Source organism: Kogia breviceps, chromosome 15 (assembly GCF_026419965.1).
Source record: "Kogia breviceps isolate mKogBre1 chromosome 15, mKogBre1 haplotype 1, whole genome shotgun sequence".
NCBI lineage: Eukaryota > Metazoa > Chordata > Mammalia > Artiodactyla > Physeteridae > Kogia > Kogia breviceps.
In genome coordinates, this window is record NC_081324.1 from 80,256,412 (window position 1) to 80,284,150 (window position 27,739).

At 42.2% G+C, this 27,739-nt stretch overlaps 1 protein-coding gene across 3 annotated transcripts in view; it reads right to left on the reverse strand.

Moving 5' to 3' along the window:
• Nucleotides 1-1,902: 1,902 nt before the first annotated feature.
• Nucleotides 1,903-27,739, reverse strand: part of LOC136792661 (uncharacterized) — a 30,920-nt gene continuing 5,083 nt past the window's right edge. For 2 of the 3 annotated variants that reach the window (XM_067014727.1, XM_067014728.1), the window contains exon 2: nucleotides 1,903-4,039. In XM_067014727.1, coding sequence (XP_066870828.1) covers nucleotides 3,375-4,039 — 665 coding nt within the window. In that variant the 3' untranslated portion in view covers nucleotides 1,903-3,374. Of the gene's footprint in view, nucleotides 4,040-5,478; nucleotides 5,538-27,739 lie in introns of those variants that run through there. The other variant, XM_067014729.1, reaches the window with a different exon arrangement.

Below are 27,739 nucleotides of genomic sequence, written 5' to 3' on the forward strand. Positions count from 1 at the left end.
CTGGACTTGCAGGCCGCCGGTTTTCCAGGGTTTTAGGTGCACCCAGACTCCTGGCTGGAGGGCGTGCAGGGCCAGGTAGGTGGGTGGGTGCAGACAGCATATTCAATGAGGGCTTTCACGGTTTCTCCCACCTGGAGGGCCCACTTGAGTTGGTCCATTTCAAGGGGGCTCAGGTGTCCCTTCTCTCAGGCGTGGGGAATGGGTCTAACCCTACCATCCGTGAGTTCTAACGCACTAGATTTACCTTATCCTTGGGGCTAACTGCGTGCGAGCCGGGCAGTTGGAAGCAGCTGAATCGAATTTTCTTGAATCTTCTGGCGTAGCTCAGCTGAGGTTCGTTTTCAGGTCTGATTGGATCTCTCTACTTTCTCGGATGATTTGGGGTCTCCACGCTGAGTGCAAAGTCCATTTTATGCCCGCGGCACTCGTTATTCACTTCATCACTTGAGACACAAATGCCGGACCATCATCACTTTGTAGGGATCCTGGGACCCCAGACCTAGGGATTATTTCTTTTAGTAATGCCTTAGCTGTTTCAGCTGCCATTTCAGTTCTAGCGGGGAGTGCTTCTATCCACCCGGAAAATGTGTCTCTCAGCACCAAGAGGTACCTGAAATTACCAGGTACTCTGGGCATGACAGTGAAATCAAAATCTGCCAATCTTGGGCTTCCCTGGTGGCGCAGTGGTTGAGAGTCCGCCCGCCGATGCAGGGGACACGGGTTCGTGCCCCGGTCCGGGAAGATCGCACATGCCACGGAGAGGCTGGGCCCGTGAGCCGTGGCCGCTGAGCCTGCGCGTCCGGAGCCTGTGCTCCGCAACGGGAGAGGCCGCGACAGTGAGAGGCCCGCGTACCACCAAAAAAAAAAAAAAAAAAAAAAAATCTGCCAGTCTTACGTGGGATATGTTCCTCTGGTCTGAATGGGTGTTATCTGGAGGCCTCTGGGGGGTCTGGTGTTGGGTTTTCCATTGTGCAGATGGGGCAGGTCTCAACTCTCAGACCGATTATACCTTTCATGCCAGGAGTTACCATGACCTCAACTAACCAGTTATAAAGGGCTTCCCTCCCATAGTGGGTTACTTGATGAGCCTTCATGATGGCTTGACAAGCTGCAGCTCGGGGGAAAGAAGTACTGTTCATGTTCATTAACTAGCCACCCCCATCTCTATTGAAGCCCCATTTTCGGGCTTTGTCTAGTTCTTCCTTTGTGTAGTTTGGAGAACTATTGAATGGGTCTGGCCTTCGAGGTATGAGGGGTAGTTGCCAAGTTACTGGTTCTAAGGCTGCCCTTTTGGCAGCTGTATCAGCCTTGTTGTTTCCCTTTATTACCCCTGCACCCAGTTTTGGTGACCCCTACAGTGAATTACTGCCACCTTTCTTGGCATCTGTCCTGCTTCTAAGAGCTTCAATATGCTTAAGCCATGCGTCACCTGTTTCTTCTCTGCAGTAGGCATACCTCTTTCCTTCCAAATCTAGCCCCGTGTGCATATAGGATGGCGTATGCATACTGGGAATCTGCGTAAACATTTTTTTTTTTAACATCTTTATTTGAGTATAACTGTTTTACAATAGTGTGTTAGTTTCTCCTTTACAACAAAGTGAATCAGTTATACATATACATATGTTCCCGTATCTCTTCCCTCTTGCATCACCCTCCCTCCCACCCTCCCTATCCCACCCCCTCTAGGTCGTCACAAAGCACAGAGGTGATCTCCCTGTGCTATGCGGCTGCTTCCCACTAGCTATCTAATTTACATTTGGTAGTGTATGTATGTCCCTGCCACTCTCTCACTTCGTCACAGCCCACCCTTCCTCCTCCCCATATCCTCAAGTCCATGCTCTAGTAGGTCTGTGTTTTATTTCCGTCTTACCACTAATCTCTTCATGACATTTTTTTTTCTTCGATTCCATATATATGTGTTAGCATACGGTATTTGTTTTTCTCCTTCTGACTTACTTCACTCTGTATGACAGACTCCAGGTCTATCCGCCTCATTACAAATAACTCGGTTTCATTTCTTTTTATGGCTGAGTAATATTCCATTGTATATATGTGCCACATCTTCTTTATCCATTCATCTGTGGATGGACACTTAGGTTGCTTCCATGTCCTGGCTATCGTAAATAGAGCTGCAATAAACATTTTGGTACGTGACTCTTTTTGAATTATGGTTTTCTCAGGGTATATGCCCAGTAGTGGGATTGCTGGGTCATATGGTAGTTCTATTTGTAGTTTTTGAAGGAACCTCCATACTGTTCTCCGTAGTGGCTGTATCCATTTACATTCCCACCAGCAGTGCCCTGTCCTGAGCTCTAAGGCTTGGCTGAGGGCTGTCGGCTTGGCTTTTTAGGGCAGAAGTCCCTGAGGGTAGGCTTTGTGCCTCCATGACTTGGGTCTGGGAGGTCACTGTGTATCCCACCAGCCCCTTTCCTTCTCTCAGAAAACTCCTCGTGTCTATGAACCATTCCTCTTTGGTGTTTAGTACCAGCTCCCTTCCTAGGTCGCAGTGACAGGAATAGATCATGTCTGTGGCTTCGATATAATCGTCCTCCAAGTGGCCGCGTTTCTGTGGCTAGCGGGCTGGCAGGATTTTGTGTGTGACAGGTTTTTATGGTAACTGCTGTGTTGTCTAGAAGCATAGCCTGAGCCTGGATCAGCCTTCCGGAGGATACACATTCTGTTCCCTTAGAACTCAACCAGAGCCTGAACCTGGTGTGAAGTCCCGGTTGACCAGACGTTAACTTTTCAGCTTCCTGTAGAAGAGTTGTAGCAGCTGTCGCTGCCCGTGGGCAGGGAGGCCACCCTTTACAGTTTGATCTGATTGATTAGAGAAACAAGCAACCGCCTGAGTAAGGGGTCCTAGGTTTTGAGTGAATACCCCAACGACGATGTCTCTTCTCTCATGAATATGACGGTTAAGAGGGTTATAGCTAAATCTGGGAGGGCCAGGGCAGGGGCCTGAACTAATTGCTTTCTCAACTTTTGACAGGCCCCTTCACATTCTGAATTCCATTCAAAAGGATCATCATCCTTTCCTTTCAACCTTTCAAATAGAGGTCTAGCTATTAGATCCTAGTTAGGGATCCAGGTGCAGCAAAACCCAGCCATCACCAGGAAGCCCCTAAGCTGTCTTCCGGTTCTGGGAGGGGTGAGGCTGCACGTGTATTCTTTCCTTTCCTGGTATAGGCCTCTCTGACTTTCTGTGAGAAGGAAGCCTAGGTAACTCACCCTAGTTTGTGATATTTGAGCCTTTTTCTTGGACGCTTTATATCCTTTGTTGGCTAAGTGGTTCAGAGCAGCTCAGAGGCCTGCTTAGTAGGGCTGGCTATCAGAATGTCGTCTACATCCAGCATGTAGATCTTTTAGGTCTTTAGCTAAAATGTCCCCAAAGATGGTGGGTGAATTTTTTGAACTCCTGGGGCAGGACTGTCTAGCAGTATTGGTTTTCGTTGTGAGTTTGGGTCCTGCCGCTCAAAAGCAAAAAATTCTTGCGACTCTGGAGCTAATGGAATACAGAAGAAGGCATCTTTTAAATGTAATACAGAATACCAGGTCCTGGTGGATGGTAGCGTGGTCAGCAGGATGTAGGGATAAGGGACCACTGGCTGCGTATCCTCGGCGGCTTCATTGATTTCCGCGAGGTCCTGTGCCATCCAGTTTTCCCGCCTGGGCTTCTTCACAGGGAGAATGGAGTTGTTACTGGCCCATTGGCCTGGTCTAATAAGGCCCTGGTCAGTTAGGCCCTGTACGACAGGGGCTGTGCCCGACAAGGCCTCCGGATCGGGAGGGTCCCGTTTGCTGTGGGCCACGTATGTCCAGGTTTTAGAAGGACTCTCACAGGACTGGCTTCTGCAGCTCAGGGCGCTCCAGACCCAAGTGCCGAGCGTGGCATTTCCGCACGTGTCCCACTGCCGCCGTCCTGAATTCGGGTGTCGTGTGCAGCACTTCTGCACACGGTACGCCAGGTGTTGGGCACAGCCTTTTCGCTCTAGGAACTCTGGTCTGAAGTGCCGGGTGCAAGGCCTCTGCACATGGTACCCTGTGAGCGAGTGAAAGTACACTAAGCACAAAGGGGAAAACAGATTTTATTACCCACGTCCTATCTTTATTTCCCGGGAATTGTTCATGGGCTTTGCTGGTGAAACGCGAGAAAAGTACATCTATTTATACAGTACTATACGCTACACAATATATATGATATATAAAAGTATATATAGATAATCTATAGATAATCTATAATATAACATCGGTTATTATATTTTACCATGTACATATATGTGTGTATATAGAAAGTACACTCATTCATTTATTCATTTGTGCTGTGACACTGGACATTTTCACATGATATTTTGTACCACCTCTAGTCTTAAAGTGGAAGACACACCTATTTTAAAGCCATAGTATTTTTTTCAGTTGCTCCTGAGATAGAGGTTGAGTTCATCAGAGGAAGAAGAGAAGACTTCTATTTTGTTTTGAGGAGAATTACTCTTAGAGGCCTTTGAATTAAGCAAAGGGGAAGCAAAGGCCTCTTCTGAAAAGGTCTTCATTAAGGGCAGAGATGTGTCTCTGAAGAGATTTCTGTGTCAGCAGGAAAGGAGAGAGCCTCCTTCCTCTGGAACAAAGTGGGAGTTGGCAGCTTCAACCCTGGTCTGGGGGAGAGGCGATCAAAAGCACTGGCACCTCTGGGAAACGGGCTGTGGCCCCACTGAGGCAGGAGAGGAGAGGCACCGGTGGGGACATTTCAAGGCCGGGGTTCAGGGTCTCGGTGACCCTTTCTATGATATCATTTTCCCGCTCTTGCCTCCACGCATCCAGTAAATGATGTAGGGCTATGAGACATGCCCAACAGAGAACTTAGGAGCGGGAACCCAGAGGAAGACCCTTAGGACAGATACGGGGAACAGGGAAGCATTCTGCAGGAACCCCCCAGAAATAGCTGGGGAGGGCGGCTTGGTGCAAGACTGCAGCTCCAGTGGATCAACTAGGAGAAGGGCTCAAACGATTGTGATGCAATTATTCATGGAAGATGGGCAATCCCAGGACGTCTGGGATACAATGAGCTCAACAGTATTGACTGTCAGTTCTGTATCCAGCACTAGAAAGACCATGGTGAATAAGATAGACATGGTCTTGAACCTCACAGATACAACAACTCTGTACAACTATGAAGTTGATTCCAATAGAGATTACAGTCTGTGAAAGTGTCAACAAACTTCTTCTATCAATGACCAGATAATACATATTTCAGGTTTTGGGTCATATGGTATCTGTCACAACTATTCCACTCTGCCACTATAGCGTGAAAGCAGTCACAGACAATGAGTAAGAAAACAGGCATTGTTGTATTCCAATAAAGCTTTATTTATGGACGCCAAAATTTGAATTTTATACAGTTTTCACATGTCATAGAATGTGATTTTTTTTCAACTACTTAAAAATTCAGAAATTATTCTTAAGTCACAGGTTATCCAAAAACAGGTGGCAGGCTGGATTTGGCTCCTGGGGTGTAGTTTGGCTATCTCAGGTTGTCAGTTAACCTTAAATATAAATAATAATAATTTTTAAAAGCCTGTGGTTTTGAGAATTTGCTAAGTGTCAGGTGCTATGTTAAATATATTTCACTATGTTTCACTATAATAATATTACACTTATAATTTGGCTTTCCAGTGGACTTCCTTGACTGGGAAAGGAGAGAGTGACAGTGCAGCTCCTTTTCCAAGTATTGAGCATAGCTATGGGTGATGTCACCCTATGAACATCATCCATTATATGTCTCTCTCTTTTTTTTTTTTTTTTTTACTTTTTTAAAAAATTGGAGTATAATTGCTTTACAATGTTGTGTTAGTTTCTGCTGTACAGTAAAGTGAATCAGCTATGTGTATACATATATCCCCATATCCCCTCCCTCTTGGACCTCCCTCCCCACCCCATCCCACCCCTCTAGGTGGTCACAGAGCACCGGGCTGGGCTCCCTGTGCTGTATAGCAGGTTCCCACTAGCTAGCTATTTTACGCACGGTAGTGTATTTATGTCAAACCTAATCTCCCAATTCATCCCATCCTCCCCTTTCCTCCCCGTGTCCACACATCTGTTCTCTGCATCTGTGTTTCTATTCCTGCCCGGCAAATATGTTCATCTGTATCATTCTTCTCGATTCCACATATATGCGTTAATATACGATGTTTGTTTTTCTCTTTCTGACTTACATCACTCTGTACGACAGACTGTAGGTCCATCCATATCTCTACAAATGACCCAATTTCATCTCGTTTTATGGCTGAGTAATACTGCATTATCTATATATATGTACCGCATCTTCTTTATCCATTCATCTGTCAGTGGACATTTAGGTTGTTTCCATGTCCTGGCTATTGTAAACAGTTCTGCAGTGAACATTGGGCTACATGTGTCTTTTTGAATTACGGTTTTCTCTGGGTATATGCCCAGTAGTGGGATTGCTGGGTCATATGGTAGTTCTGTTTTTAGTTTTTTAAGGAACTTCCATAGTGTTCTCTGTAGTGGCTGTATCCATTTATGTTCCCACCAACAGTGCAAGAGGGTTCCCTTTTCTCCACACCCTCTCCAGCATTTATTGTTTGTAGATTTTTTGATGATGGCTATTTCTGACCAGTGTGAGGTGATACCTCATTGTAGTTTTGATTATCTGTCTCTTTTTAAAGAAAACGTTGAAATAGCTGAGCTAGCCATCTCCTCTCAAAGTCACCAAATGCCAAGCAAGAAGGGATCTTCAAGTCCAATCCTGCCACTTCATTGAAGAACATCTGAGTCTTAGAGGACGTTTCAGAAAAGGTACCCAAACACAGCAGCCATCCTGCCACATCTCCCGGCCCCATTTACCGCTGCCTTTCCCTATCCTCAATGACCATTCAGCTTCTGGTCACGAATTGGCAAATGGGATCACAGAAAACCAGGTGGCCTTGGGTCAACAGAGCATCTTGCCCAACAAGGGAACATGCAGCTAAGAGTGACTCTCTCTGGGGCGGGGGGGAGAGACAGATTTAACAGGCATCTGGGCAGGAAACACTGCCCTGTTTATTGATGGAAAGTTGTTTGCCAGATTAAGAGCTCTTTGGGGACCTTTGAAGATGTTTTGCAAAGCCCAGTCCCAAAAGCTGATGTGTGCTGAGAAAAAAAATCTGTGGGCCTCTGAAAACTGAGCAGCCAAAAGGCTACCTCCCCAGAAGCCTATGAAGGGAACAGCATGAAAAGTTCCGCTTCCAAAGAGGACACATGGGCGCGAGCTACCGTCTCTTTCAGAGGTGCCCCTCCTCCAGGAATTAGTCAGGCGCTCCACCCTGGCCCCGGAACTTCTTCGGAGCAATTTGCATAACTGTAATTAGTCACTTGTAAGCCCCAAGCCTGTTTGCTGTGCTGTACTAGCAAAGTGCCAGGCACGTGGCAAAAACTTATTGACCACAATGAGACACCGCCTCACAACCATTAGGATGGCTCCTGTCCAAAGAAACAGCAAGTAACACGTACTGGTGAGGATGTGGAGAAATTGGAACCTTCGTACATGGTTGGTGGTAAAATGGTGCAGCCGCTATGGAAAACTGTGGCGGTTCCTCAAAAAGTTAGAAATAGAACTACCATTTGACCTGGCAATTCCACTTCTGGGTATATATACAAAAGAATTGAAAGCAGAATCTTAAAGAGATAGTTTTACACTCATGTTCATAGCAGCACTATTCACAAAGCCAAAGGCGGAAGCAACCCAAGCATCCATTGATGGGTGAATAGGTAAGCAAAATGTGGTATGACGTGCAATGGAATATTATTCAGCCTTCAAAAGGAAGGAAATTCTGACACATGCTGCAACACAGATGAACCTTGAAGACATTATGTTTAAGTGAAGTAAGTCAATTACAAAAAGACAAATATTGTATGATTCTACTTATATAAAGTAGCTAGAGTAGTCAGACTCATACAAGCAGAAAATAGAATGAATGTTGCCAGGGCTGACAATGTCAGTACACTTAACATTACTGAACTGTACACATAAAAAATGGTTAAGATGGTAAATTTTATGTTATATGTATTTTACCACAGTTTTAAAAAGTGAGTTTTTAAAAAAACAACTTCTTGAATAAATGAAGATCACTGCTGGGGAGACTTAGAGCTATGTGGAACAAAATCCAATGCAAACCTAATTAAGCCAAAAGAAAATTTTATTGGCTCACATGACCAAAAAAATCCAAAGGTAGATGCTTCAGGTATAGCAGGATCCAGGTGTTCAAATGATACCGTCAGGAATCTGTCTCCATCTCAGCCCTGTCCCCACGTTGTGGGACAAATGAGCACACAACTTCTGAAAGATGGATTTGCTGTTCATCAGTATAAGTTTCTCTCTGAATTGGACACTAAGTGGAGACTACTTTAAAATCCTCTCAGGCTCGCCTCCCACTTCAGGGAGTGTGGGATTGGGTGGGAACAGTGGGGAAGAATGTGAAGGGTTATTTTTCAGAGCGATGAAACTTGTGGTGGCGGTGATTTCACAGATCTATACATGTGTTTAAATTCCTAGAACTGAACAGTCCCCAAAGCCAGTTTTTCTGTGCGTTAATTAAAAAATAAAATAAAATTTATAATATATAAACAAAATGTAAGGGGGGAAAAAAAAGAGTGGGCAAGAAATAATACCCTGCTTAGATAATCAGGAAAATTTGAAAAATAAGGTAATGGAACTACTAGACGTTTTTTAGTTTAATCTGGTAATTTAAAACCCAGAGGAGGGGCTAAAAGGCCATTTAAACCTAGCTAAATAGAAAATTGATGAACTAAAAAATTCTAAATAAATTACCCAGAAAGCCACATGGAGACATAGAGATAAGATATATGAAAGAAATATTAAGTGACACAGAAAATAGATAAGAGAGACTAACAAATATCTAATCAAAGTTTATGTAAACAATAGAGAGAATGGAAAACATAATATTTGAAGATATGATGGTTGTGGGTTTTTTTAAATTAGTAAAATATATGGATCTGCAGATATGGATCTGGATCATTTTCTGGAAGCCCAGCAAATCCCAACCAGAGTAGATAAAGGTCTTACTTACTATATGCATCGTGGTACAATTACAAATAGCAAAACAAAGATCTTAAAAGCAGCCAGAAGGAAAAGAAGGTCATTTGTAAAGGACAGACACAAGTAGACGGCACACATCTTATCAATAACCTGGAAAGCCAGCTGTGAGTGAAATAACATCTTTAAAATACAAAGCAGAAATAACTGTCAAACTAGTTTTGTGCACTCACAAAAAAGCCATCTTCCAAGAATGTGGGCTACATACAGACATTTTCCAAAAATCAAAAAGTGGAATAGTTTATTACCAATAGATCCCACTAATATAATTTCTAAAAGATATATTTCAAAGAGAAGAAAAGTAAGCCCATAAAGAAAATATGAAATTTAAGAAGGAACAATACCAAATACATTGGTAAATAGGTAAATATAAAATATTATGTAAAAAAAAGTGAACATAATAGTAATACTTTATTCGTGAGGTATAAAAAGACTTAAAATACTGTCATATGGGAATGTGAACACTCCCCAAGGCTCTACAAATGATTATATATATACAGTTGACCCTTGAACAACATGGGTTTGAACTGTGTGGGTCCATTTACAGACAGATTGTTTTTCAGTGCATACATACTACAGTACTACACAGTCTGCTGTTGGTTGACTCTGCAGACGCAGAGCTGCAGATATGGAGGGCCCACTCTGAAACTGCAGATTTCTGACTGTACATTGTGTGTGTGTGTGTACGCACACACATGCATATAGATATGTGTGTGTGTCTCTCTCTCTATATATATGAATATTACTCAGCCATAAAAAAGAAGACAGTCCTGCCCAATTTGAATCTTTGGACAACATGAATGAAGCTTGAGGGCATTATATTTATGTGACATAAGCAAGACAAATACTGTATGATCTCACTTATATGTGGAATCTCAAAAAGCCAAACTGATAGAAATAGAGAGAATATTGTTAATTGCCAGTGAGCTGAAGGGTGTGTTAAAGCCTTATTGTGGTAATCATTTCTCAACATATATGTATATCAGGTCATCACATTGTATACCTGAAGCTGATACAACATGGCATGTCAACAGTATCTCAATAAAGCTAGAAAAAAACCATGAATACAAGTTAAACTTAAAAGTAGTCATCACATTATGAGTAACAAAAGGAGGAAATATTCTTCTACTCTTTGAAACTGTTCTCCAATTCCAAAGAAAGTTGCTCACATCATTGACAAATAAGTGAAATTCCCACAGGTCTTCATCCTTTCAGTTTTGCCTTTTTCTCCTTAACCTGCAGCTCAACTAACTAGACTAACTAAAAAGCTCAACTAACATCCTTGTCAAAGCTACACTCATTCATCCGTGCAGTCAGAGACTGACTGAGGACACAAGAGTTTGGTGAACATCAACGAAAGGATTCTGTAAGAATGAATTGGATATTTGGAGTTCACAGTGAAGTATATTGTATTTTTAATTATTTGTAAATTGAATGTTACACATCCTTTGTATGATAAAATTTATAATAAACACATATTATTTATAACATGTGTATCTAGATAGACAGTAATATCCAGAGCAGTCACTACAAAAACTATGTGAGATACATCTGAAGACACTAGAAATCAAGTTGGAATCTTAAAGAGCATTCGAATAACCTACAGGAAAGCAAGAAATGAGAAACAGGGAAGCAGACAGAAATCAAACAATACAACGGAAGACTTAAGTTCTGAAGTTCATTGTCTTAAATGTCCAGTGGTCTGAATACACCAATTAAAAGGCAGAGATTGGCAGATTGGGAAAGCAGGTAACGAAGCAAGATCAACTGTATCCTCTGCCTTCAAGAAACTCACTTCAAACTCAATGTCATAGGTAGGTTAAATTAAAAGGATGAAAAATGATATCCCATGCAAACAGTTTTCTTAAAAGGCAGAAGTGGCTATAATAGCAGAAGAAAATAGACTTCAGAGCAAAGAAAATTACTAGAAACGAAGACATTACATAATGACAAAAGGATCGATTCATCAGGAAGACATAACAGTTCTAAATATGTGCGTATCAAACAGCAGAGCCTCAAGATACGTGAGAGGAGAAATAGAAAAATACACGGTTGTAGTTAGGACTTCAACATCCCCCTCTCAGCAGCAGAACTGCTACAAGAAAGTCAGCAAGGATATAGAAAATCTGGACTATGCAGTCCCCCAACATAATCTAATTGACATATATGGAACACTGCACCCAACAACAGTAGAATACACGCTTTTTTCCCCCCTAGTGCTCATGGAAATATTGACCAAGGTAGATTGTATTTGGGTCCATAAAACAAACCCAACAAAAATTTTAAAAGGAAAACCATAAAAGTTGTCAAGGACATAAAAGATGGGGACAAACTGAAGGACTATTCCAGATTGAAGGAGACACGATAACAAAATGCAGTGCATGTTCCTAGATGCAATCAGGACCACCTGTTGGGACAGGTAGCAACATGTGAGCAGGGTCTGTAGATGAGATGGCAGTGTTGTATCAAGGTTGATTTCCTTCCTTGCAGGGTTGTATGATGATTATTAGGAGAGTGTCCTTGTTTGGAGGAAATACACACAGGAGAATTTAGAGGTGATAAGGCACCACCTCTGTAGCTTATATTCAAGTGGTTCATAAAAACTAATGATAATGAGTTTGCACACACATACAGACCTTATAGAAAGAAAAAGAATAATGAATTAAGTGAAAAAGTTGAGAATCTGAGTAAAGGAGATACGGATTTTTTTTGCTGTTCTTCCAACTTTTACGTAAGTTTGAAATTATTTCAAAATAAATTATTTTGAAACAGTGAAAGTTAAATGTTAGCAGAGGCTGAAGGAATCCATCCACTAAAAGAAACACAAAGTAGATTCTTCAGGCAGAAGACTCAAGTAGTTACAGAAATTAAGACAGTGTGGTACTTCTGTGAGGAGAGGCAAATAGGCCAACCAATGGAACAGACCCACATGTATTTAGACATTTGATTGATGGCAAATTATCAACAGTGCTATATTAATTAGATATCCACATGGAAAAAGAATACTGACCCCTTCTCACCCCCTTCACTAAATATCCTGTTTTCATAAAGGATGCTGTGAGGCTTGAATTCACAATTAGGAGACAGAGTACATCCTCCCCACTTCTTCACTGATTGCAGGTTACCACTTAGCACTTCAGCTGTTGGCAGGCTTAAGAAATTGCACCTTTGGCATGGAAATCAGGGTTTCAGAGTGGGGCCAGCAGCAGTGAGGGTACATAGGAGACTCGATATAGTGACTGTAGCTGGCAGACCTGTCTGCAAGCATATGTGACATGCCCCCAGGGTTACCACACAGGAATGGAGGGTCCCTTGCCGTATTCTGGAAGTTCTGGGTGAGCAGGTGGGGGCAAGGGCCAATTGGATATTACTGTTAAAGTGACTCCAGGGGGCTTCCCTGGTGGCGCAGTGGTTAAGAATCCGCCTGTCAATGCAGGGGACACGGGTTCGAGTCCTGGTCCGGGAAGATCCCACATGCCGCGGAGCAACTAAGCCTGTGCACCAAAACTACTGAGCCTGCATTCTAGAGCCTGTGAGCCGCAACTACTGAGCCTGCATTCTAGAGCCCGTGAGCCACAACTACTGAGCCTGCATTCTAGAGCCCGTGAGCCACAACTACTGAGCCTGCATTCTAGAGCCCACGTGCCACAACTACTGAAGCCCACATGCCTAGAGCCCGTGCTCCGCAACAAGAGAAGCCACCGCGATGAGAAGCCCGTGTACCGCGACAAAGAGTGGCCCCCGCTCGCCGCAACTAGAGAAAGCCTGCGCGGAGCACCGAAGACCCAACGCAGCCAAAAATAAATTAAAAAAAAAAAAAGTGACTCCAATTGAGCTCACAGGAACACAAATCTATGAGCTCCCCGTAGGTCTGAATTAGGTCTTATCTACCTCTATGTCCTCAGTGTCATGCATAGGGTAAGTGTATTGGTTTGCTCAGGCGGCCATAACAAAGTACCATAGACTGAGTGGCTTAAACACGGAAATTTATTTTCTCATAGTTCCGGAGGCTGAAATTCCTTTGTCGGTGTGGTTGGTTTCTTCTGAGGCCTCTCTCCTTGACGGGTAGATGACCGGCTTCTCCCCGTGTCTTTGCATGGCCTTCCCTCTGTGTGTCTGTGTCCAGATTTCGTCTTCTTATTAGGACACCAGTCATACTGGATGAGGGCCCACCCTAATGACCTCATTTTGACTTAATCACCTCTTTGAAGACCCTGTCTCCAACAACCATCCCTTTCTGCAGTCCTGGGGGTTAGGACTTCAACACACGAAAGTGTTGGGGGGTACAATACAGCCCATCTGACACTCTGTGCTAAGTAAGTGAATGAGTGCTTGAGTGAATGATAGATGCCCCCATTACAACATCTCTTCTCTGAAAGGAGGTTTGAAGGCCAGATGCCTGAGCGGAGAGTAGGTAGGCATTTATGATGGTCCTGGACCCCTCCCCTTCGGCCAGTGAAACAAAGTGGGGGGTGCAGCCATCCCCAGTGGGACACCGGCGAGCCAAGTTAAGTGCTAGTACAGTCTACTTGTTACGGCTACTGCTGTGATGTCTTCAGTATTCCAGCACTAAACCTTGAGGCTAATTTTCCAAGTGCCAAGGAGGCTTTCAAGAGTCAAAGGCAGCCCCCTTTTGGAAATTAACCCTCACCAATCCACAAATCCTGTAGGACACATTTAGACACACACAACCACCCCCCTAAGAAGTACTTTCATTGTCATGATATGTGCTAGGAGGATAAACTGACCTATAGACATTTATTTCCAATTTTCCAGGTCAGGACAACCCTTATAGCTAGAGTCCTAATTTCAAATATACAATTCCATTGTCTTCACATATATCCTTGTGATCAGTGGAACACATGCCCAAATTTTGGTAACTAAGGAAATGGTGGTAAAAAGCTTGGATATCAGAGTATTAAACCTGGTCCTACTCTCTAAAGATATCACCATGCTTATCATATGCATGCTTCGGAGTTAATCATCTCACTGGTCCCTTTAAGTCTGACTGCTTATCTCTAGATACCCTTTATTCTTTATAAAATTATGGCTTTGATATCTGTTTATCACTTCATATTTATTCATTTATTTTGATCAATATTCATTCAACATTCTTTCATCTGATCAATATTTACTGAGTGTTTACTGTGTGCTAGGCACCAAGACTTCAGCAATGAAAGAAGGTTCCTGCGACCATGAAGCTTATGTATTAGTGGGGAGATGGATACTAAGTAAATAATAACAATTATAATTAGAATAATTGAAAAATGTAATTGAAAACCATATGAAGATCAGAGTATAATCCAGTTGAAGGGAACAGAATATGCAAAAGCCCTGAGGTAAGAACAAGAGTTTTTCAGAGGAACAGAAAAAAAAGTGCAGCGTGGCTCCGAGTATCAGAAGTTCAGTAAGTGTCCAGAATGGTATGTTCTATCATTTGGTTTAAGCTGAATTCTCTCTCCCAAGCATTTGGGAACTAGGAAAGGACATTCGTTCTTGTAAACAAGTAACTTCTCCGTTATCCCTTTCATGAGTTTAGATTTGGATCATGGCTACTCTTAAGCTTCATCCTCTAACTTGAAGCATCCCAATGGTTTTCGCTTATCTCATGCCACCTCAAGTCCTCTCGATAAAAATAACTTTGTCTTTTTTGCATTCCCGGTACTTAACACTTAGTGAGCTCTTATCATGTGTCACATGCCCTGCTAAGCACTGGACGTGCATTATCTCCTTTAATCCCTACAACAAGCTTGTTAGGGATGGTATCATTTTACAGGCAAGAAAACTGAGGCTCAGGGAGACTGGATGACTTGTTCAAAATCACTAAAGAAAGAAGTGGGAGAACAGAAATTTGACTTGTCCAGGAGTGTGCCATGCTACTTTTGGCTGCACTCTACTGGCTACCTTTCTCCCCCACATGATGTACATGACCCTTGACCTAACTCAGTTCCTAAAATCATGGAGGATCTCAGGGAGCCCTCAGGCTCTTCTAAGGGACCTTTCAGTTCTGCCAGTTTACTGGTTCCAGATGCCATTTGGGACCAGATCCAGGTTGACTTCATCTGAGTCTCAAGGGAGGATTTTTTTTTTTTTTTTTTTTTTTTTTTTTAAATAGAGATGCTAGGATTTGAGCCCAAGGCTAAAAATCATCTGCCTCTTTTGGAAAGCTCCACCAGGTGATTCTGGTAAGCAGCAAAGAAGAGGTCAGGTTTATCCAGCCTGAGCTTCCTGATATAAGCAGCCTGTGCCAGGAAACTTTCAGAAGTGGAGAGATTATCACATACCAGTTTGATAGTCCTAGTATTTGGAACCTTCTTTCTTCTTTGCCTGAACTCTGCTCTTCCCAAACTTTGGTTGCCTGAAGAAATGAGGTCATCCAGTGTCAACCAATAATGCCATATGGTTGAAAATTCTTACAGCTGATAAACAATTGCACATCCCATTTCCTAGAACTGTACTGCTTTGTTCTGATTTTTGTAAGGAAAAATAAAAAACACAAGCAAACACAGCACCTCAGAGTGCAAATCATAAAAGAAAAGCATGTGTGCCTCAGTATATCCACTTTGCAAAAAGATCAAAGGTACAGAACGAAGAGAAGGAAGTGGAAAAGAGGAACAGGGGAGGAAGAAGTCTATGGGGATAGAAAGAGAAAGAAGAAAGATTAGGTCAAATACGGGCTCTACTGACTGTAGTTCTGAATTTTTAAAACCCACTTTCACTCTTACTCAAAAGAGCCATAGAGAAAACTTTCCCTTACCAAGAGTGTGTTGTACCTTCATTGGCCCAAAAGATCCAGGAAAGTTTTAATCCTTAATGCACAAAAATTCCCCAAGAGCCCAAGAAGAGCTTTTTTGCTGGATTGTGATAGTAAGCCCACGCCTTCGTGTATGATTGAAGACGTTTAGGGCAGCAGTACAAGCCTTCCTGCTTATCCACAGACTCCAAACCCTGGCTAATGTGCAGCTATCTCAGGAAGCTCTCTGAAGCAACTAAAAATGGTTATTCTGCCTAGGAAGAGCCTGAGCTCATCCCAGCCTTTGCATGGATTGTAACAGCACATTAAGGAGTTATTCACTTCACTTGCACTCATTCTACAAACTTTTCTCAAACTGTGATTGCTAAACAGGTAGGTAAGGCTCATTACATTTGTTTTTTCAAAATAACACAAATAGTGAAGGTTGTTTTTGATGAGCATTTCCTCTTAATTTATCCAGTTGATTTCTAATTTGCCAAGTGTAGAAGGTAAAATTATATTATGTGTGGTCTCTACCCCCTCAGGAAAATTTTGCTTCTGAAATTTTTTTTTTTTTTTTTTTTTGCGGTACGCGGGCCTCTCACTGCTGTGGCCTCTCCCGTTGCGAAGCACAGGCTCCGGACGCGCAGGCTCAGCGGCCATGGCTCACGGGCCCAGCCGCTCCGCAGCACGTGGGATCTTCCCGGACCGGGGCACGAACCCGCGTCCCCTGCATCGGCAGGCGGACTCTCAACCACTGCGCCACCAGGGAAGCCCGCTTCTGAAATTTTAATGCTGGAATCTTCCTCTTCCACATAGGAAACCTGGTTTAATTCATAGCAAACGTCGTACTGAGTGGAGTGTTATTTTGCACTTCATCTGTGATATACACAAGTCTCCAGAAACGGAAGGAAAAAATTGGTAACCTCATTAGGCTGTGCAGTTTAGAGCAGTGTTATTCCATGTGTGATGTACAGTCCAGCAGCTCCAGCAGGACCTAATATTTTGTAGAAATAAACAACACTGCTTTAGAGCAGCGATACCCACTAGGAGGAAGCTCTGCCTCCGAGGAGGCACTGGAGACATTTTTGGCTGTTACAGTTGGGGGTGAGGATGCTATTGTATTCCAGCGGGTAGAGGTCAGGGCTGCTGCGCAACATCCTCTACGGCACAGGACGGTTCCCCACAGCAAGCAATTATCTGACCAAGAATGTCAATAGTGCTGCTCTTGAGAAACTCGGATTAAAGGAAAGTGAATTGGAAATAGTAGGGTGGGAGTGGGGAAAGTAAAAAGAAAGTGTTTCGAGATGATAAATAATAGAAGTAAAAGAGAAAGAGAAACATTGGCGAAAGAGTCATGGAACGTGGGCCGTGATCATGGGGCCTTTGTGCCCTTGGGGAAGTCATTTATCCTCTCTCAATTTCATTCTACACGTTTTATAAAATGTGGGAAAAGAGGGAAAAGATTGAACCGAAAGAATGAGATTATTATCCCTAAGGTTCTTTTCAGATAGATGCATTGTAACTCAGGCAGTAGTTTCCAAACTTGAGTAATCCATAGACCACCTTCACTATGTTTGCCGTATCTCAGTGTCATCTTCGCTATTTAAATTTTTACTTTAATTAACATATTTTCTATTTTTAAGATACATATATATTTTATTTTGGGCTGCGTTGGGCCTTCGTTGCTGCACGTGGGCGTTCTCTGGTTGCGGCGAGCGGGGGGCTTCTCTTCGTTGCAGTGCGCGGGCTTCTCATTGCGGTGGCTGCTCTTGTTGTGGAGCACGGGCTCTAAGTGCGCGGGCTTCGCTAGTTGCGGCACGCGGGCTCAGTAGTTGTGGCTCACGGGCTCTCGAGCGCAGGCTCGGTGGTTGTGGCACATGGGCTTAGTTGCTCCGCGGCATGCGGGATCTTCCCGGACCAGGGCTCGAACCCGCGTCCCCTGCATTGGCAGGCGGATTCTTAACCACTGTGCCACCAGGGACGCCCCCAAGATATATTTTTAAAAGAAATGTTATGTCACTATCATTAATTTATAGCCACTTCTACTTGTCTTAACTGGAAGTAAACACCATTAAAAGAAAACAGTGTTATTAAAGTCTAGCTAGATACCATTGCCTTACCAAGACTGAGAGCCTGAGGGCAGCCCTGCCTCAGTTAAATGGGAAATTTATGAGGGTTTGAGGCGTTGAGGGCTTGTTAGCACCAAACTGCGACCCTCTGTATCACCTTATATGATTTTATATTTACACCAGGGATGCATCTACACTGTGGCATAGCAGTTGAGAAGGCAAACTTTGGAAGCAGATCCATTTGGGTCCCAGACTTAACTCTGTGATTCACTGGCTGTGGGATTTTGGGCCAGTGGCTTAACCTTGCCAAGCCCCAGTTCCTCACTGGGAGTTAATAATAGGACCTAGGATATTATGGTAGGCAGCTTCTCAGGTGGCCCTCAAGGGTCTCCACCTTCAAGCATTTATGCTCTTGTATGTCCCCTCCCCTTGAGTGTGTGCTGGATCTAGTGACTGCTTGTAACCAAGAGCGTACAGCTATAATGATGATGGTGTGTCACTACTGAGATTAGGTTGCAAAAAGACTTTCTTTCTCCCTCTCTCTCTCTCCCTCCTCTCCCTCTCTCTCTCTCCCTCCTTCTCTCTCTCTCTTCCCTCTTCCCTCTTATTCTGGAGAAACAAGCTGCCATATCAACAGCCATCTGAATGAGCTTGGAAGTGAATTGCCCCCCAGTCAAGCCTTGAGATGGCTAGAGCCCCAACCTTTGAGACACTGACAGTTTATCTAAGCTACACCCAGATTCTTGACCCATAGAAACTGTGACATAATACATATTTATGAGATAATATATATTTGTTGTTTTAAGACGCTAAATTTTTAAATAATTTGCTATGCAATAATAGATAACAAATATACTTATCATGAGGGTTATACAAGATAATGGCCTTCCATTCAGGGGAGAAGTCCTACTGGAAATATCGTGGAGGAAATCCACAATAGCTGCTAGCATTGGCTAACCAATTTCATTATAAATATGAATGGACAACCAAAGCTCCCCAGACATGAGACCTAAGATGAAAGTAGCACAACTGACCTATGATGAAAAGAAAGTATAAAAGAAAACGTCCTTAAAATTATTAGTATCTTCAGAGAGATTCAAGAAGATATTCATTTTTAGATAATAATAGTAGTAATAATAAGTATAGGCTCCAATCATTCTGAAGATATCAGTAAATAAGAAGGAGCTCTTAGAAATTTAAAATGTTACTACCTAAAATTTTTTATGTGATGGACAGCCAGGAAAAATTTTGAGAAAGTCTTCCAGAACATAAGGAGAAAAAGAGATGCAAAGTAGGGTATTTTGCTAAGAGACATAAAGGTACAACCCAGGAGATTCAAAGTTCATCTAATAAAATATTCTAAAAATGAGAATAGAAAATGCAAATGAGGAAATAAGAAATATAGAAACATCATCTTGATACATGCAGAAAAGCATTCAATAAATCCAACACTTCTTAATGATTTTTAAAATACTATTGAAAACTTTTTTAATGCAATAAAGGATATCTGTCCCTCCCCCCAAAAAAATAAATAGATAAAGCTAGAGCAACTGATTGTAAGACATTACTCTGAATTACCTAGGTTTACTGAAGTCTATTTTGGTCAAACCTGAATGATACACATGTAAAGTTATACTTTAAATTTCTTGTAAAATGTAACTTTCATAAAAAGAATTGATTAACATTTTCTTAAAAAATCTACCACAAACAGGTTTATTGATGAAACTCTGGGCACATCGCTGTTAGCGTCAGGAACAATAACAGTAAAACTTGCTAGTTATAATCAAAATTGTCATTGAGATCTTAACCACTCCAGTAAGACGAGAAGAATAAATGATGTTTAAGAAAAAGAGGAAAAAATCTACAACCAATATGATTAACTGTAGAGAAAATACAAGAGGATCTATAGGTAAATTATTAGAACCAATAAGGAAGTTCAACAAGGTTATTGTATAAAATAAATATCAGTAAAATTTTCATATCCCAAGAACTACCAGTGAGAAAATGCAAAAAAAATATATCCTATTCAAATAGCAACAAAAAATGTAATGTACCTAGAAATAGAAGGCCTTTATGAAGGAAATTATAAAACATTATAAAAATACCTAAAAGTAGTCCTAAATAAGTATAAATTAGGGAAGACTTGGAAATTTTATCATGTTTTTGGTCCCTATCCGTGTAATATATGTGCATTATGGTTTTCAAGAGACTTATTTAAAAGTGAATATGAATTGTCTAAGCCAATTTTGCAAATAAAAATGATAAGGAGGGTTCACCCTATCATATTTTACCTCATTATACAAACTCATAGCAATAAAAACCATGAAGTGCTGGTGTAGGAACTGGCTATCAAACAAATCCATAATCATAAATGATTTGGGGAAACTAGCTCATTATTTGGACAAAAATGCAGGTGGATTCCCTACCCACACCTTTACAAGGACCTCCAAATTCCTTGAGGACATCAATGTCAAATGTAGAACCAGAAATCTAATATAAGAAATTGTCAGAGAATATTTTTGTAGCCTCTAAATGAAGTCGGACTTATTAAATGAAATCCAAAATATCATGCCATAAGTGAAAAACTGGTAGTTCTGAGAACGTCAAAATGAAAGGTTCCTGTTTAAAAAAAAAAAAAAAATCACATAGTTAACAGGTAGATTGTAACCTGAGAGAAGGTGCTTGCAACATATAAAACTGACAAGGGATTAACATCTAGAAAATAAAAAAAACAATTAAAATCAGTAAGAAAATAGGTAAACTCCAAAAGAAAAATTCAGAAAAGGATACTGACAGGCAATTTGCAGATGGGGAAGCCTGAATGGCTGACGGTGAAATGAAGAAAGGGCCCAGTCTCACTAGTAACCAAAGAAATGCACATTAAAACAATGAGGTACTGCTTTACTCCCATTGGACTGGCAAGTAAGGTGATAACAGGAATCTTAATCCATCGCTGTTGGGAATGTAAGTAGGTACAGTCATTCCAAACTGGCAGTATTTAGTGAAAGTAAATCTACGTATGCCCTAGGACTTAGCAGCCCCTCCCCTGAGCATATGTACTCCATAGAAACTCTCACACACAACCAGAAAGTGATGTATATAAGGATGTGTATTGCAACATTGTTTGAGTAGCAGGGAGCTAAAGACCACTAGATGTCCATCAGTGCCGGAAATGTAACAAACTGTACAGGTTTATGCTTTGGAATACTATGCAGCAGTTCAAAGGAATTAGCTAGAAGTAGAAACAGCGGCATACATACATCTGAAAATCGTGATGTTACTTTTAAAAAGTAGGAAACAACTATTTCTGTTGTTTGTATCATTTAAACACATATTCATGCAAAATAATATCCATTTTACAGTGATACGCATGGATCCAGGTACATATATCAAACACACTTGAGTGTGTGTCTAAGGTGAGGGCAAGTGGGAAAGACATGGAAGGGAAGTAAGAATATGAGAATGGAGGGATCAACAAATAAAACAAGGGCAGTGCCTTGAATGGGCCAGTTACAATACGTTAAATGAACAGAAGTGTGTTATTAACTCCACCCTCTGCACCTGAGATCACAAAACACATTTCACAAGGAAGAACAAAGGGCCAAGAATACCCAAGAGAATTCTGAAGAAGGAAAGCAAGGTAGTTGGGTTTGTCTTATCAAATATCAAGGTGTTTTATAAAGCTGTAGCAAGTAAGGCAGGTGCAGTAGAAACAAATCCCAGGATGACATCTGTGCAGTGGACATGAAAACAAATGGCTCAAATTAGAACAGGAAGGGACTTCCCCTGGTAGCGCAGTAGTTAAGGATGTGCCTGCCAATGCAGGGGACACCGGTTCGATCCCTGGTCTAGGAAGATCCCACACGCCGCAGAGCAAGTAAGCCCGTGCACCACAACTACTGAGCCTGTGCTCTAGAGCCCTCACGCCGCAACTGCTGAGCCTGCAGGCTCCAGGGCCCGTGTGCTGCAACTACTGAAGTCCGCACACCTAGAGCCCGTGCCCCGCAATGAGAAGCCACCGCAATGAGAAGCCCGCGCACTGCAACAAAGAGTAGCCCCCGCCCCCCGCAACCAGAGAAAGCTCGCGTGCAGCAACAAAGACCCAATGCAGCCAATAAATAAATAAATAAATAAATAAATGTGACAGGGAATTGAATGATGTGTGGCCTCATCTGCCAGCTTGCACATCAACAATAGCTTGGTTTAAATTTCAGTCTACTAACAACAGCCTACTGTATAGCACAGGGAACTATATTCAATATCTTCTAATAACCTATAATGAAAAAGAATATGTATACGTATATATGTATAATTGAATCACTTTGCTGTACACCTGAAACTAACACAACATTGTAAATTAACTACTTCAATTAAAAAAAAATTAGAACAGGAAGTCGGGGCTCTTAACAAATAGGTAAATCGTTTAATATATTGTCACAGAATCCAAATGAACTTGATGAAATGGGATGGCATATAATAAAAGTAACAACAGTATATGGTTATGTTATATCCTCTCCCCTCCAAAGCCTCCCTCCACCCAGTTTTTATTAATTGTATCTTCATTGAAGAACACAACTGTAATAACACAGGATTAAGTCCTTCTCTGTAAGTCCAATCACACAACTTGATTCTGCAGTAAATGATATTTATGTAACACTTTTGAAACTATCAGTTGATGATTTCAATTTAACTTGTAGAAAAGCCTCAAAGAATTAATTTCTTTTTATGATATAGAACAAAGTGTAAATGTCATCAGCATTGAAGATGTACAGATAATGGCAGAGAGCAGTTACGAGGTAAAATGTTTGGGCCTTGCTCTTTAGAAGAGCGGAGGACAGGTGTACAACCTCTGAGTGAGAGATTGGTGCCTTAGGGAAAGTGTCTGTCATTATTTCAATCAGAGGCAAAGACAAGAGGGCAGGGAAGAGGGGCTTCAGAGAACCAAAGAGCAAAAACATCCAGAAAATATGAAAATGCATGCTCCCCACTGTGGTTGAAGGATAGCAAGGATCCAGTCCACAGGAGTTCCTGGAACTCATGTGACCCCCAAGTCTGGGTGCCTTTGCTTCAAAGTATTTCAGAAACCACACGTAGGAGTGTAGAAAGGAAAAAAGTTCCATCTTCAAATTTGAAGCACTTAAAATCAGTTATGAATAACCCATTTTTAGGGTTACTGAGATTTGGTCATTCACAAGGCAACTGCAGCACTTTACAGTCAGTCCACTAGAGGCCCTGAAGTAGAGATTGTCACAGCCATTTCCCAAGAGACTTGTTGAATTATGTCCCTTTGGAGAGAGTATGTCCAGTTCACCTCAGTTCCTCCTTTCTCTAAGGTGTGTGTGTGTGTGCGCGTGTGAGTGTGTGTGTGCGTGTGCGTGTGTGTGTCCAAGCACTTTCTCATTCAGAGCTCAAACTCACGCTATTCCACCTGCCTGGTGGGATTATACCCTGCCCGACTCCTCATGCTGCAGATCTCAACTGAAATGTTAACTTCTGAGTGAGGCCTTCCTTGACCATTCTTTTAAGTAAGTCCTTTGCTATTATCTGTCTGTCAGTCCACTCATATTCATTAAACACTTTGTGCCAGGCTCTTTATTCTCTAGATAAAAAACTGTGACCAAATAAAGGCCCTGACCTCAAAGAGCATTTTGAAATAACTTGTTCGCTTCTTTTCTAGAGGGAGGGGCTCTCTTCCCCTTAGAATAAAGGGTCTATGAGGGCATGGACAGGTCTGTTTAGCTCATCATTGTACGCACCCCCAGCACACATGACAGTACAAGGCATCCATTTGTCACAGGGCTTATGAATGAATCAAGGAGTAGATGACTTCTTCACTACACTGGCCACCAACTGACTGGAACCCTAGGCCTGAGCTAAGCCAGACTCTCTCTCCCAGGAGTTTAGAGTTTGATCCATAGACACAGACAGATGAGAAGAAACTGACTCCAACGGTAAGGTCCCCACATCTGCCCTAGTTCCTGCCTGTCCCAAGCCTTGGTTGTCTAACTCGTTTTGGAGCTCATGAAACAAATCTTCCTTCCAATAAATTTCCCAAAGTCAATTTTAATCGTTCTCTGTATCTAGCAACTCATTAATGCAACTGATCGGCACAAAAGAACATTAATCAGCTCACATCAAAATCTGGCTTCAGTGGCTTCCTGTGGTTCTAGAATGAAATCCAGACTCCTTACCAGTGCTGGAAAGGTCCTCTGTGGTCTGGCCCTGCTTACCTCTCCTACCCTCAGTGGGCTTCTTTCTGTTTCTTAAGCAATCGGAGTTGTTTTCCACCTCAGGGCCTCTGCACGTGCTGGTCCCATTACCTGGAATGTTCTCCCCTCAGCTCTTCAAATGTCTGGCTTCTCCTTAGCCGTCAGCTCTCCACTCAAAAGTCACCTCCCCAAAGAGACCTTCTAAGTCAGGCTTGGACCCAGCACTTCTCAACTGACACCTTCACATTAGAACATCAGAGGACGGACTGTTTACGAAGGTGTGGGGACAATAGTGCAGTACCCCAGGAACAAAAGAGGGGTTGGTACCCCTCTTAAGTCTGAAGGGAAGAAGGCAGGGGCTGTCTGGAATCCAAAAGGAGAGTTCCGTGGAGAGGGCTGCCCCCACAGGGTCTTTGACCTTCTGTCCAGTGATTCACCAGCGCAAGCAAGGAGAGAGCCCTGGAGGAGAACAGCCTGAAATCATTCTCCTCTCTCCCTCTGTTCTCCTGCCGGGATTCCCTGTTGACCAAACCCATCTGAAACCAGAGGGCAAGGAAGCCTATTGAAATGGAACAGGAGTTGGCAAACATTTTCTGTAAAGGTCCAGCTGGTACTATTTTCAGCTTTAGGGGCCATGCGGTCTCTGTCGTAACTACTCAGCTCTGATGTGGTAGCATGAGAAAAGGCATGAACAATACATAAATGAATGGGTGTGGTTGTGTTTCAATACAACTCCATTAACAAAAGCAAGCAGTGAGCCATATTTGCTTGGGCTGGATGTAGAACATTCAAGATGTCTACGGGGTCAGAGGACAGGGTGGAAAAACGTGGGGAGTGGCTCTAGGGTTCAACAGAATGTATCTAGCATCCCTTCTCCAGCTACCCCATCTAAAATACTCCCCTCACGGATACAGAGAACAAACTAGTAGTTACCAATGGGGAGAGGGGAGGGTCAAGATAGGGGTAGGGAATGAAGAGGTTCAAACTACTACCTATAAAATAAATAAGCTACAAGAATATATTGTACCAAACAAGGAACAATAAGCCAATATTTTATAATAACTCTAAGTGGAGTATAATCTGTAAATATTCTGAATCACTGTGTTGTACACCTGAAACTTACGTAACATTGTAACTCAACTGCACCTCAATATAATAATAGTTTAAAATAAAAAAATTTAATTAAAAGAATACTCCACTCCCCCAAGCCACTATCACATTGTCCTGTTTTGTTGCCTTCCTTACAGATTGTAAGTATCTTATTTGTTTGTCCATCAGGGTAGGGATTGTGGCTCTCCTGTTTGCCACTATATCCCCAGCCCCCGAAATAGTGCCTGACATGTGGTAGCTTCTCAAATAAATATTATTGAGTGAATAAGAAGACTTAACTGACAAAATGTGATACAGGTTGACAAAACCAGAACACCTGGTCTCCTTAACTCGGGTGCACCAAATGATACACCCCAAACATAGACACTCAACTCTCCCTCTCTAGCCCACATGTAGGCGCAACCCTGGTCTACTCCTCTTCAGTCCTCCTAATACCCACCAGATCAAGCCTGCTCAGCCGTCACCCCTAGAACCTCCACCACCCGTTACTCCAGGTGGCCATTCCCCGGGTCAGTTTTCAGCCTTTCAGACCCTCACCGGTTTGCAGTCCAGATTCTTCGGAAACGATTCTGCTTCAGGAGACCTCTCCTGCGAACGGGGCGAGCCGCGTGCAAGTCCCCACACGGCAGGGGAAGGAGACGCTTTTATAGAGGGGAGGAGGCAGTGGGAGGGCTCTAGTAAACCAAGAGTCCTTGGCTTGTCATTGGCTGAGTCCTTGCCAGGAAAAAGGAGGGGTCTTTCTTCCTGTTGGGCACTGTTATCATCACGGGGCATGAGGGCTCCCCCTTCTGGTCTCCCAACTCTATTTAGTTGAAGTTTCTGTTTATTACTTTTTTATAGCAGGTTCATCCACGAGTTGCAGAGTATAGTCCAAAACACAGCATTTTCTCTCTATATATATACACACGTATATATGTGTGTGTGTATATATATATACACACACATATACGTGTGTATATATATATATATATCATTATATATATATATACACACGTATATGTGTGTGTATATATATCATTATATATATATATATATATATATAAAATGATGGGACGGATACAGTTCTTCTCTGGTACAATGGAGGATGAATGGGAAAAAGCTTTTTAAGTCAGAGAGTTTGTGTTTTATGCCCCTCCATCTTCAAGTGGTTTCATTAAAAGGTGGTGTGGTTTAAAAAATTAACAGGACAGAATCTGTTTCACCCTCATACTCTCTCTCCCCTGTTTTGCTCTTTTTCCCCCCCTTGTGAGAGGATCAAAATTGTTGGAAATTGGAAATGTAATAATATTCGCCAAAAAGACACTGTTCTTTTGTAGCAAACCCCTGAGACCACAGCAGTGACTTTACGACTGCTAAAGCCTGGTAGTTGAGACTAATGCAGGATTTGGCAGCAAATGTACTCGACTTCTTATCATTCCTGAAGATCTGGAACCTTTCTCTTGCATTTTCACGTATCAGCAGGTTCTCAATCTCTCTCTCTCTCTCTCTCTCTCTCTCTCTCTCTCTCTCTCTCTCTCTCTCTCTCTCTCTCTCCCCCTCCCTCCCTCCCTCCCTCCCTCCCTCTCCCCCCCTCCCCCTTCCTCCTTCCCTCTCTCTTTCCTTCCTTCCCTCTCCCTCCCTTCCTCTATTATGGAATCCTAGATACAACTAACATCAAAAAGCATACTTTCAACATCACCCCATTGAATATTGTAGATCTAGGGATCCATTTGGCATTGAGAAGTTGTTCTTTGAATCCATCTCATTTCGTCTCATTTGAATCGTCTCATTTCTGTAGTCCATTGAATCTGTGATTGTTTCCTTGGCCTACATTTTAATTTTACCTTTGGTACATACTTTATAATATAATTTCTCAACCAGCAAGTCTGTTTTCTTTGCCTCTCAAAGACAGACGTCTACTCTGTAAAATCACGAATCATAAAGAAACGATCACAAATGCTGATAACTGGGTACAAAAGGTGTGTCCATCGCAGCATTTTTCATGTTTTGTGTAACAACAGAAACCTACTAAAAATAGCCTAAATAGCTAATTATCAGGGAATGGTTACATAAGTAATAACCCATCTAATTAACAGGAAGTGATGCAGACTATGAAAATATCTGCAAAGAACGTTAATAGTGATATAACATGTAGAAAGAGGATTAGAAGGAAATATTCCCTTATTTTCATGGTGGTTAACACTGGATGGTAGGGTATAGGTGATATCTCGTCTTATTTACGCTTTCATTCATTTTCCAACTTGGCTAGAATGAAGGTATTATTACTTTTACATTTGGAAGTAAAACTTTTTTCAAAGGTCTAAAAGGGTAAGTTGCTACATCAGGATCCAGAAAGTTAGAGTGAGTTTTTTTCCCTCTCCTACACTGGCCATTGGGAAGTCACTTTCTTCTCTCCTTTTAAAAGAGGGAAGGTACTGCCACATTATTAAGCAATCAGCCAGGAGGGTTCATTCAAGAGCAATAAATTGACCTATCAAGAGAAAATTAGTGAAGCTCAGGAAATTAGAGC